At 41.0% G+C, this 12,877-nt stretch overlaps 2 protein-coding genes across 2 annotated transcripts in view; both read right to left on the bottom strand.

Moving 5' to 3' along the window:
- Erich1 (glutamate-rich 1) overlaps positions 1-12,877 on the bottom strand; it is a gene marked incomplete at its 5' end in the record, with an annotated part of 52,793,804 nt that overhangs the window by 1,835,045 nt on the left and 50,945,882 nt on the right.
- Csmd1 (CUB and Sushi multiple domains 1) overlaps positions 1-12,877 on the bottom strand; it is a 1,600,021-nt gene that overhangs the window by 83,751 nt on the left and 1,503,393 nt on the right. For both annotated transcript variants that reach the window (XM_087588866.1, NM_001037327.2), the window contains exons 47-49: positions 8,997-9,185; positions 5,979-6,125; positions 3,101-3,289 (exon numbers count right to left, since the gene is read on the bottom strand). In XM_087588866.1, the coding sequence (XP_087444992.1) occupies positions 3,101-3,289; positions 5,979-6,125; positions 8,997-9,185 (525 nt within the window). The remainder of the gene's footprint in view (positions 1-3,100; positions 3,290-5,978; positions 6,126-8,996; positions 9,186-12,877) is intronic.

The following is a 12,877-nucleotide window of genomic DNA, read 5'->3' as shown; positions in this document are numbered from 1 at the left end:
GTCACAGAGATAGCTGATCCTCAGATGTTCACAGTGAGGTCTCCTTGGATAGTATCGTCCGTAGGAATGCATGTTCATACAGTTAAAGAGCCGCATAAATAGAACCTCAGAAAACACAGCTCTCACACACCCATGTCTTTGGCTACCTCCACAGCCTTTAAGATAATTCTAACTCTATAAAAGTTCATTGAGATATATAGAGTTTGGGTCTGGTAATTTCAGTGGGCAGTGTATATTTGTGTGCAATGTGATTTTTAAATGAATTAGAACGGATAGAGTTCTTAAACTTATGAGTTATTAAAGATATACAGTCATTAACTACTCTAGAATATTAGCAAATTCCCAAGATCAAACTCTCACCTATCGATAAGAGAAATCACTTCCATCAAAGATGTGTCTATCTCTGAACAAATTAAGACCTGGCAACAGATAACAATGGTGTATGTCTTAGAGTCTTGATTTTGAGAACAAAAGCTTAATTTTGCCATTTATGGGCAAGACGGTTTCTCTACTTTGTTGCCCTTGGAAACGCTTGCAAAGTGCAAGTTGAAAACAAAGGGAGACAAGCCCATAGCAAAGCCCAGGCTCATACAAGGCTCTGAGCATCAGCTTTCAGATAAACAGCTGTGCGGCCACTCTACTGTTTAACAGGGGCAGCGTGAAAGTGTGCTCTGTGATGCTCCCGTTTAACTGCATCTCCGAGATAGTGCAGGAAATCTCGGCTCCCGCACAGGCTGCTCCTCGAGATGAAGATCAGTGTGTTGATAACAGAACGGCTGCTTGGCAGAGTTTCTTGCTCTGAGGCAGGAAATGAAGGCTGCAGGACAGGAGATATGCCTGGCTTTATCAGGGAGGATAAAAAAACCAAGACAGTTTTGCTGAGAGAAATCATTTAAAAGGTCAAGTTAAGAGAGAAAAATAACCCTCACTTCTCAGAAACCCATGGATGACACCTGGTCTGGTGTTCCGTCCTTCCCAGACTGTCAAAATGGAAACTGTGTGAGCCCACTTTTTAAGGATAGGCCATTATGGATGAGGAAGCCTGGGTCCTAGCCCTGTCATTTGGGAAGCCACAAGTTCCAAGTAATCCTAGAGCAAAGTGCTGCAGGAATCCCCATCCAGCTCCAATGACAGTAGCTACTGTCACATTATATTGGAAGGTATAGTCTCTCTCAGTGCTTACGTTTTTCAATATTCTGACAGTCAACTATCAAAACTCCCATTTTACAGAACAGGAAAAATATTAGGTCACCAAGTATTCCCTCGACACCAAGGAAACAGGACTTCTCCATGTCTCACCTGACTCCTCATTCGAGTAACACTCCTGCCAACGTACAGGATTCACTAAGACCAGAAGCAAAGCAAAGCTGAGGAAAACAGCCAAGACCAAAAAGATTCTGGTACCACATACACCATCTTAAGGGCACTTATGTGATTCCAAATACTTGTGAAGATACGAACGTGTTTCTTTGTTTAAATTTTGCAAGTGGACAAGTGACCCCAGTGCCACAGTCATAAAACACTGAAAGCAAATAGGAAGCATTATTTTTTCTTGTCCATGTAGCCTCCTGTGGAAGAATCCTTTAGCACTCCTAGTAGGTCAAGCTATTGGGCACTACCTTCCCGTTTATCTTACATTAACAGAGACATTCTGAAAGCGAGAACGGAAACCAGGATAAGGTTCTGATAACATTGATATGTTATCATACAAACATGATTCGTGTCCAATACGGTGTCACCCGGCTCATGTAAGAGGTAAACGGGACTGCTGATTCTACGATCCATTCATAACTTATCACTGGCTTTCAGAGGCTGAGTGTACTGGGAACAGAAACCCCATTAAGACCGAACTTTGAGAAATTTGCCACCTCAAACCCTTGAGTCTACATTAAGATCTTTTACATGAAAATTTAGTTTCTATGCATCTGATATAAAGTTAAAAAATGAAGCAATGAATAGCCTAGTAAGAGCACCAGTGGAAGGGGAAGCCCTGGGTCCTGCCAAGACTGAACCCCCAGTGAACGTGATTGTTGGGGGAGGGTGGCGGTAATGGGGGGAGGATGGGGAGGGGAACACCCATAAAGAAGGGGAGGGGGAGGGGTTATGGGGATGTTGGCCCGGAAACCGGGAAAGGGAATAACAGTCGAAATGTAAATAAGAAATACTCAAGTTAATAAAGATGAAAAATAAATGAAATACTGAAATCAACATTAATAAGCCCTAGATTAAAATGTCCAAAGAAAGTAAAAAAAAAAAAAAACCAACAAAACAAAGCAAACAAACAAACGAACAAAAAAAAAGCCAAAGATGGTGGCTCAAAGGAAAAGTTTTTAGTGTAAACCAAAGAAGTTAGAATTTTTGATAGGGTATATTTGAAGTAATGATCAGATAAAGTTACTTTGACTCTTAATGGGGTGATGCCTTTTTAAAGATTCAAGATGTAGAGCACATTATAATCAGACTAACTGTAGCCACAGCCTAGGGACTGCCTGTTCATTTTCTGAATCCAGACAGTGCAGACTCACAGAGCCTTCTGCAAATGTTAGCATTGTTTGCATTATCAACGGGGAAGCTGAACTGTACCATTTTAAGCCTACTGTGATGGTAACTCTCCGCTGTCCATTTGACTGCATTTACAATCCCAGCGAGACAGACACTGAGTGTATGGCAAGAGCATTAAAAGAGAGGACTGACTTGGGAGGAAGACTCATCCTGAATTTGAGTGACTTGTTCCTCTCACGACTTGAAGGTCCATAATGAACAAAAGGGGGAAGGGCCAAGACAACTGAGAACCAGCATGTCTTTCTCTCAGCATCTTTGTTCAAGGCTTTGAGCAAGCAGCCTTGACCTCTGACCATCACGGCTGGGATACTGTTGTGATGATACGATGATACGTCCCCAGGAGCCTTGAACCAAAATAAGTCTTCCTCTCCTAAGCTGCTTTTTGTTTGGTATTTACCACATCAAACAGCAAAGGAACAACTACACGAGTATTCTTTTTTCTTATCAGCTCTAATGCACAATCTCTCTCATTTCTAAAGAACAATTAAAATCAGAACAGAGAATAGCAAGTTGGGGCTGAGTGGACGCCATCTCTTACCCTGGCAAAGCGGTGCCATCGAGTCCCACTGGTACACGCCCACTGGGTTCCGCCTGCAGGTGGCGTTGCTGTGGCCAATCATTCGATATCCAGGCTTGCAGAAATACTGCACCTTGCTCCCCAGGGCGCCTGCGGTTTTATTTAAAACGCCACCATTCTTGAGTGTAGAGGTGAGGCTGCAGTAAGGAGCTGGGTCGTGGAAACAAACACAAGGAGGTTACAAACCAACCTGGGGCACAGGCATGACAAACAAAAGGGATTTAGAAGCTGGGAAATGAACAGCAAGTATACAGGGATTTCTTCTATTTAGAAGCTTCTATGAGCCGCACAGGGTTTCTTTGTGGACCTCAAGAAACACGAGCAGGGTGTTGACTAGAGCGTGGCCAGGAAGTGGCAGATCTTCGTAGTGGGCACCCACAAGGTACCCTCAGGCTGCCAATCATAAAGACATGGGCAAGATGCGATGTGGCCTTGCTCAGGGTACCACCATTGTAACCTAAACATTCTCTACATTTTAAGAAGGGAATGATTCAAAAAAGAAAACAGGCATTGGACATTTTTCACAATCAAGAACATGAAGTTTTGTTTAGTGGTCTGACAGACCGTGCTTTGATACAGACATAAAACTTCTCACATAATACATGAGATTTGGATAAACTCTTGGTTCAAACATAAAAAAAAAATCTGTAATAGCAATAAGTATCCCCTTTTGCTAGGAGACATTTTTAAACTTAGAGATGGCTATCAGTTCTTATTTGATTATTTGTTAAATTTCATTTTTTATGTGTATGTGTGTTTTGCCTGCATGTATGTCCGTGCATTACATGTTTGTTTGGTACACTTGGGGGCCAGAAAAGGGGAGTCAGATCTTCTGGAACTAGAGTTGCAAATGGCAAGAAGTCACCATGTGGGCACTGGAAAACAAACCTATGTCCTCTGTAAGAAAGATCATCAAGTGTCCTTAGTTCGCCAGCTTTTACTTGACCAGAAACCAGGAACGGGCATTCTATGCAGTTGTGGGCCTGGGAAATACTCGGAACCAAACTTAGGTCTCCTGCGAGAGCTGAAAGTGCTCTTAATCACTGATCAGTCTCTCTAGCTCTCTTTTAAAATGGAATTAGTTTTAAAGCCATAATCTTCCACATAATGAAGGCAATATTTGGATGGCTGAAAGGTCCTTTGTCCTATTTATATATTTAGTGAAACACAATTATTTTGTCTTTGAACATCTGCTCTACTCTATTATAAACCCTAGTCAATAAATGAAAATAAAAATATAACGAAAGTTTGGAGCTGGAAAGCCCCAAGTTGCTTTCCTGAATGACCTGCTCCCCTATCTCATGTCACAAAGCCCGGGCTCATGTTGGGATGGTCCACGGCATGTGTGCCAGGGAAAGGCAATGTGCAGATGTGTAGAATGTGGTCGTATGGACCACATATTATGGGCTGGAACCTACTAGCCTACCTCTGGATGAACTCTTAACAGACAAAAGAGTCTGAATTTTAAGGGGGAAAAACCCTCTGTGTAGGTATATTACACAGATCGTATGCATGCATATACACTCATGAACATATAACGTGTGCAGGCACACCTCCATGAGAAAACAAAATTTTATGGCTGCCCATCTGATGTGTTTAGGTAAAGGTGTCTGCTGCCCCATGCATAGAATAATAAGCCTTGGGAGGTAGAAACTAGCATTTGGAGATTTTGACTCATCTCATGTGAGTGAACCTCTGCGCATTGTGACTTCCTCTACACTAACCACTTGTGCACATTGCAATAAACGCAAACTGGCTGAGAAGCCTGAGCATCCACTCTTCAGAACAAGGCTGTGGGTCCAATCCCTGCTCATGTACCGTGGCACAGACCTGAGCATCATTTCTTCCCATCTCCAGGGGAAGAATGTCTGAAAGCCCTGCCCACTGTTGTCTCAACACCACAATTTCCAAAGCCTGGCTGCTGGTGAGGTTTTCTAATCTCTTAAAACCAGAGAAGGCTAGAACCTTCCAGTCCCTAACATCTGCCTTGCCCCCAGAGGCTGATCTCCATCCTGGAAACATAGATCACCAATGGGAGTAAAGAGAGCCCTCCAGAAGACCCTGCATCAAAAGTGCTGGATGCTATCATTCGGAGGAAGACAGATCTCCATGACAACCCCATTTACCTCTCACTGGCAGGAGCTCAGAGGGTTGTACTTCATAACTGAACCGTTCCTAGGAACTAAGTCTCCTTATGCTCTCATGGGGTAACAGACACACGGGTGTAGGTTAGATTACATTGAAGACTGTACATAGGGCTTGACATTGCATTGATATACTGGGAGATTTAATTAATTTAATACAAATATCAATTTACAGACAATGATTAAATGTAGAGAAAGGATAAAATAACTCAGATTTTGATATAAAACCACACATGTATGTATGCCAAACGTAGACTTACAATGTAAGTGTTTATACAAAATATAGACTAGAATATAAAGTATAGGCATATATAAAGACAAATATATAGAATGCAACAGATGGAGTGACTTGCTAAGGACCACAGTTTATACCACGCATGGCAATATAATCAACTCTCATTTGTTCCCAATGTTAATGACGATTTTGGCTATATTACTGCAATTTGGGGCAACTGTCTTTATTGTCCTGGTACAAATTTTAATATTTATTCTTTAATTAATAAATTATACCATATTAATTAAGTTTTCTCCTAACTTTAGGGCTCTCACTCCAAGTAATTCCCTACTATGTTCTTCTTCCTGCTGGCCTTTAATTGTTAGAAGTCAGAACTTCTCCATAACCTAGACGTGGTGCTAAGATGAATGTGGTACTAAAAACCATTCATTTCAGTTGGTGTCCAGAGCCTCCTACTCACCTGCATAGCGAATCTTGAATCCTTTCTTGCTGGTTGCATGATCTGTGGACCAGCGGAGGTACAGATGGTTACTTCTGCTGGTAAAATTGGACTGTTCAGTGTGGTTCCCACTTAAGACCACTAACAAAGGACTTTGCCCAGAAGAACCTAGAGAAAACAGAGAAACAAAACTGTCAGATGTGAGCACCTACAAAATGCAGATCATTCATAGCTATTGACTAAACTGGTATACACATGTACAATATACAGCTATTTATTTTCAAAGGAAAGAAAAATACTCAAATGAAAATAATAACAAATACATACTGTGATAAGCAAACAATATAGGGGAAGGAGAAGGGGACACAATACATAAGTTACTGGTCACATATTATGGAAATGAATGAAATAAATCAGTGAAACAATGACCTTTAAAAACGAGAACATCCTTTTATTATTATAACAGCATATGCTGCCGCTATGGAAAACCAGGAATTTTCTTGCAATGTCAGTGGTGTATAAGTAAAGCCAATCACTCTGGGGAGCAACTTGATGGCACATATTAAATTTGAAGTTTTAATTCTATCAACTGTAGCACATAGGTACAAAAGTTACTTACATAGCAAATATCTTCCAACATTATTGTTCATGATAAACTTTGGACCAAACCTTTAAGTGCTGGAAATTTCATGAGGAGAAATTAAATTTATAGACTACCTAAATTTAGTAAAGTACACACATATAAATGTATATAGATTAGTCCAAAAGTAACATAAGTGCCCATTGTAGATTAGTGTCATAGTAATTCACCATCAGTCAAATGTGTGCAAGTAATTAGAATGTGGATACATGGAGAACAACCATATGATGGCCACATGAAGAGGACACACTACATGCCAACATGAGCTTCAGAGACCCAGCTTCCCTACTGGTCATAGACTACTATTCTTCAAATCTGAGAAAATATTCTCTGTTGTGTACACATTATCAGGAACTTGTTTATAGCAATCTCAAGAATACACAAGGAAAAACAACCAAGTAAAAAAGTAGAAGTTTGTGTGGAGGTCTCTAGAAATGAATCTTCTTGTTATGAAAGATGGTCCCCAAAGACTGTCTGCTAAGTGTCCATGCCCTACCAAAGAGTGACCCTACTTCATGTGGAAGTTGGCACAATATGTGTGAGGTCTTCTCATGCTGTTAAACAAGATCATGTGCCCTCTGAATGGATATGCCACTTGGAAATTAATTATCCCGAGCTTGCCATACTTGAAATGTCACTTTTAGTGACAGGCACAAGAGTCCATTTTCAAGAGTTGCTAATGCCCCACCAAATCCCTTACTATTCTCCATCTGATCTCTGTCTAGATCATAGTGTTTAGGCACATTCTGGAAAACCTGCCTCTACCTAGCATCTATAAACAATATTCTAGAAAGGAAAGATGCAGATTAGCCTGAATAGCCAGTGACGTGGTCTCAGGAGCCAATCATGACTGGAAATCAGACACTGTTCTTTACTGAGTTCTTACAATTAAAAAAGTGAGGAGAATCCACATCTGAGCTATGGAGAGTATATGCTCTGAGAAAATGGTACACACAGCTGGTATGCTCAGCTTACGTTTTCTTAGCTCATGTGATAGAGATTAGCACCCATGCTGCCAAAAATGGGCACAGTGTGAAAGGGCAGAGAAAACGCCATCACTTGCAGAAGTTCTCAATACAAAACTGTGACCTTTCTCTTTATAAAAAAAAGGTTATATTTGAAAGGAGAGGGATGCAGACCATGAGCCATTGCTAACCTGACCGAAATTTCTGATGTCTTATCCTGGTCTACTTTCTAGCTTTTGATCTTGATCATGGTCTGGTCATGATTTAGACAGCACTGGGGCTGTAAGCAATTGGGGAAATATCTGTTTGTAAGGCTTCTGCTTCTGAAATCCAGATGTGTGAAAGCATTGGCTTCTATATTTTAATTCAAACAATGCAGAAAAGTTACCTAAGCTCACAACAATAACTCACATAGTAATACTTATGATACAAATAGGATTCCACGCCTGTACTCATAAAAAAAGACAACAGCATGTGTGGCACTGCTTCTCTCTCTCTCTCTCTCTCTCTCTCTCTCTCTCTCTCTCTCTCTGTGTGTGTGTGTGTGTGTGTGTGTCTTGTTTGTTTACTTGTTTCTATATATAACACTAGAGTTTCATGTCCAATATAACAATCTGCAGAACTTGACTCCTAGAGGTCAGTCTGCACAAGTGATTTACTTCTCATGGCTCATCAAACTAGTAAAACTCACAGAAACAAGATCAATTAAAGCAATTCTTATCACTGAATACATTGTAGTTTATCTGAAAAAAATCCATAAAAACATGAGAAAGCTCTGATCTTGGCCACACATAACTGAGTATGGCTCTACTCTGCTCGGACATGATGAATCTCCTATACAAAGGAAACAGTGAGTTAGATCCATCTCAGCTGATGACCCAGCCGCCCACACTGCTGCATTAAGACGCTCATTAGAGCTATATAAAACCAGAGCACTGGGATTGAAAGTAGCATCATTGGACATCAAATTCATCTGATTTCACTATAGAAAACTGCTCTGTAAAGACATGGGCAACATTTACCACCTCGATATCCTTACAAGCCATTCATTTCATGCATTTCGAGTAAAATAGACATTTAGAGCATGAAAAGTCTTCTAGAATACTTAATTGTCCTGTGGTACCCTGACAATCTGTATAATACACACACACACACACACACACACACACACACACAGACACAGAGAGCGAAAGAGAGAGAGAGAGAGAGAGAGAGAGAGACTCAAGTGTGCACTTAACATAAGAAAATCCGATCCATAAACAATGCAATAGTGTTGTTTGAAGACCACCTGATGTATGCTGTTGTTGTAGGAAGGTGAGGAAGATGTCTGCTGCTGTAGGAACAAGTTTGACTCATCTTGGCACTGAGACATTAAGATGGTGTTTCCATTACTGTTCCTCGGAATGCTGAGACCCATACACAGGAGAGGCTTACCATCAAATACTTCCAGTGCATCAAATTGCTTTTCACTTTGAAAGGTGTCCACAAAGAGCGTAATGTTAAAGTTTGGCTCCACTTTAATACTCCAAGCACATGTCTGGGAGTTAAAATAGTTGCCTGGGTACCCAGGACTGAGAATCACCCCAGAAGACTCTGTTCGCACTTCATTGGCTGGGCATTGTGCTAAAGAGGAAAGAGATGGATAGAGGTCTGTGTTAGCACAATGAATCCGACCTTGATGGGATGCAAGACAGTCTATTGAGCTCTAACTACGTTTAATGCAGGACACAAGCACCTCCCAGTGCCATAGAGCCATAGTGAACACTATGTGCTTCTCCTGGGTTTACACGACACTAGCCACTCAATCTTTGGAACAATCTTAGGAGGCTTCATGAATTTCGTCACAGCATCCCAAGCCCCTCCAATGCAAAAGGAAAGAGAGCCCATCTTCAATAAAACAAAATGTAGCTCTTCGTATAGGAAAAAATAGTTTTATTCCGACCCTTGCTATAAGCAGATAAACAAAATCTAAATATTTGACGTGACCATGTGACTAAGTATTGAAGGAATTAAAGGAACATTGTCCAACACTCCCACACACACTTGCACTGTTTGCTACAGTTTTCTGTGAGATTCATGATCTCTTAAGTAACAATCCTTTTATGAAAACACCAAGATACTTCAAGTTGTGATTCTTTTTTTTCCCTCCGCTTTCTTCTATTTTGATTCGGCTATTTCCAGGCTAATTAAAAAAATGGAAAATCACCAAAAGGGCTTCTTTTGAATGCTATCTCTCATTGCTAAATTAAATTACACTACAGGAATGCTTTGCTTCCAGAGTTACTCAGGGACACACATCAGCCACAGCATACAAAAAGAAAGTGATACTCCAGATTAGTCGCAGTTTAAGCACATCTAAGCAACTTCCCCCAAAGCTCTGGTCAAAGATGTGCATCTCATTTGGTGAGTTTTCCCGCTTTAATGAGCTGATTGTATTATTTACAAATACATTTCAAAATGAAGATGCTGCCCAAACAGGTGGGAAAACCTTGGAAGCCATGTCATTCCTAAATATTGTCTTGACAGTTGCCTATTCATTTGGATAGTCCAGCTAAACTACACTTTAAACCTCTGTAGACTTTCAAAGACATAGGCAAGTAAATCAATCACAGAACCCTTTCAAATAGGTCTTAGAACAAGGTCTAAAATTTTCACAGTATAAACTAATTACAGTAATATCACTAAAAATAAATCTAAACTGAAGTCCTAGACAAAAGTCAGTCAAAAGTCCTGTTTTCTGGCAGTGGTGGTGGGGACACAGTTAGCTACTAATGTGGCTGGCACTTTCCACGTATAGTGTTTTCAATTAGGAATGAGACTGTAGCTTCAGGAATTGAACTCCTGGTCCACAGTGATAATGATGCTATTTGCAGAGGCTTAGCAGGTACAACTTATTGGAGGAGGTATGTCATTGGGGGCAGGCTTTGAGGGTACATAGCCACACCCCACTTCCCATTTCTTTTGTTGCCTTGTGTTTGCTGTGAAAGATGTGATCTCTCCATTTCTTGTTCCCGCTGTCCTGCCTCCCCTCCATGATAGATATTTATCCCCCTGGAGCCATAAGACAAAATAAAGTTTATTCCATCAGTTTTTATTTTATTTTATTTATTTATTTATTTATGTATTTATGTATGTATGTATGTATGTATGTATGTATGTATGTATTTATTTATTTAATGTATATGAGCACACGGTAGCTGTCTTCAGACACACCGGAACAGGGTATCAGATCCCATCACAGATGGTTGTGAACCACCATGTGGTATCTGGGGATTGAACTCAGGACCTCTGGAAGAGCAGTCAGTGCTCTTAACCCCTGAGCCATTTCTCCAGCTCATATCATTTAATTTTTATTGTTTTTTTTCCCTGTTCTTCACAATGACAGAAAAGAGGCAAATAGAATGTGGAGAAACTTTTGCATTGACATGTCACCCGAGAAAATTGAAAGAATCAGCTTGATCAGTGAGCTCTCTGCTTTATTCTCCTAAGCAACTTAGAGAAAACCCTGTTCAGGGTAATGTGGAACCCAGAATGCTTGGGTGAGCTGTGTCTTCTTGTTAAACCTCTGAACACATACTCTGTGACTTTGAGATAAGCATAACCAGTTATCTGCCTTCCATCTTTCTTCTTAAACGGTGACCTCAAGTGAGCACGCTGCATAATGCACCACTGTACTAAGTTGCAGAGGAAGGTACCCTGGTCTTGCATGCTTTCCTACAGGAATATAAATAGGTTCTTGCAAAAAGACTGCCCATGATTCCTCCCCCGCTACTCCAGAAAGAGCTTTGCTTTGGAAACATTCTCACTGTCCTCCTCCCTTCCCGTAGGCAACAAACGCTCCACATTTTAGCTTCTGTTGTACATTTCATCTGGGTGTTCACTAAAATGGAAACCTATTCATTCAGGGACAACATCACGTTTCCAGATTTACTTTGCCAACTGCTGGTTGGACATGCTGGCACTTTAAGGAAGAACACATCACATAGGTTGGGTCTTCTGTCTGTGCACACCTGCTTGGGCTTGAGAATAGAGTTCCAGGAATTCCACAGACCTGCTTCCATACTGCAAAGGGAGCCAACACTTATACCATCTCTGCTATAAATAGAAGGTTGTAACAGTTACCCCCTCAGAGTGAAGCGAGATGTGGCAGATGTAAATGTCTTTCTTAAATAGAAGGAGCCATATGGGCAGAGGTATTATAGAAACTGAAAATGTCGTGGCTGTGTACTCTCCTGTTCTCCATAGGCAGGTGCTACCAAGAAGACTCTTCTCTGGTTCACTGGGGAAACATTCAGTCAGCCTCCACCTTGTAAAGCTTATCACTGCAGCTAGAGTTTTAAATGACATCGAACTTCAGACCATCTGGAACTGGGAAACTTTGCAATGAGTTGCAGAATGCCACCTGGAAAGCCATCGTCACCTCCAGGGCTGGAGCACAGAGCAGCTATCCAAATCAGAAGCAGCCCCGGATAGAGGCATTCCTTCTGTTCTTAAAATGGTCTCTTTTGTTTGGTAGAGAAGATGAAATGAAAAAGCGAGCAAAGCCATATTTATCAAGTGTAACCATTAACACTATTACTTTCAGGCACAAATATTATTTTAAAAATATGTTTGAACATGTTTTCCAATGAGCCCAAATGTCTTTGCTTCCTCCTGTCTGCACTGCTGTTTCCTGGGAACTGACTCTTTCCTGGAGGCTGCTATAAACTGTTGCCAGGAGCAACCCAGCTAGCATGAAGGTTTCAACTCTCTCCTGAAACTCAACTTCTCAGTGCTCCAGCAACAATGATACCTTTAAAGCCCCGTGCACCTCAAGAGACATTTGAGAAAACTTCTGCTACAGAGAAGGACCATCAGTGATACCTTGTAGAGGAGTTTGCTGGCAACTGGAGCTAGTTCTTTTTGGCAGACATATGGCATGTTCATTGGTTTGTAAAGGAAAATCAGCTTCGGAGGCTAACAAATATGCAGTATGTTGTTTAACACATCTTGCAGGTCATCAGCCAAAGTAACTTAGGCTTAGGGACTTGAACTATGCTTTCTAGTCATTAAAATTAACTCCTTAGCTGGGTATGAAAGTACACATCTTTAATGCTAGCACTCTGGAGACAGAGGTAGACCGATCTCTGGGAGTATCCAGCCTAGTCTACATAGGAGTTCCATGATAGCCAGGGTGACCTAGAGAGACCCTTAGAAAAACAAAATTAAAACAACAAATAAAAAAGTGTTAACTCCTGACAGGCTTTTAATCCTAGCACTCTGTAGGCTGAGACAGGAAGAGCTTAGTGGACTCAGGGCTAGCCTGGTCTAAATAG

The sequence above is a fragment of the Rattus norvegicus genome, chromosome 16 (assembly GCF_021556685.1).
Source record: "Rattus norvegicus strain SHRSP/BbbUtx chromosome 16, alternate assembly SHRSP_T2T, whole genome shotgun sequence".
Taxonomy (NCBI): Eukaryota; Metazoa; Chordata; class Mammalia; order Rodentia; family Muridae; genus Rattus; species Rattus norvegicus.
This window is presented reverse-complemented; position numbering and strand designations above follow the sequence as displayed.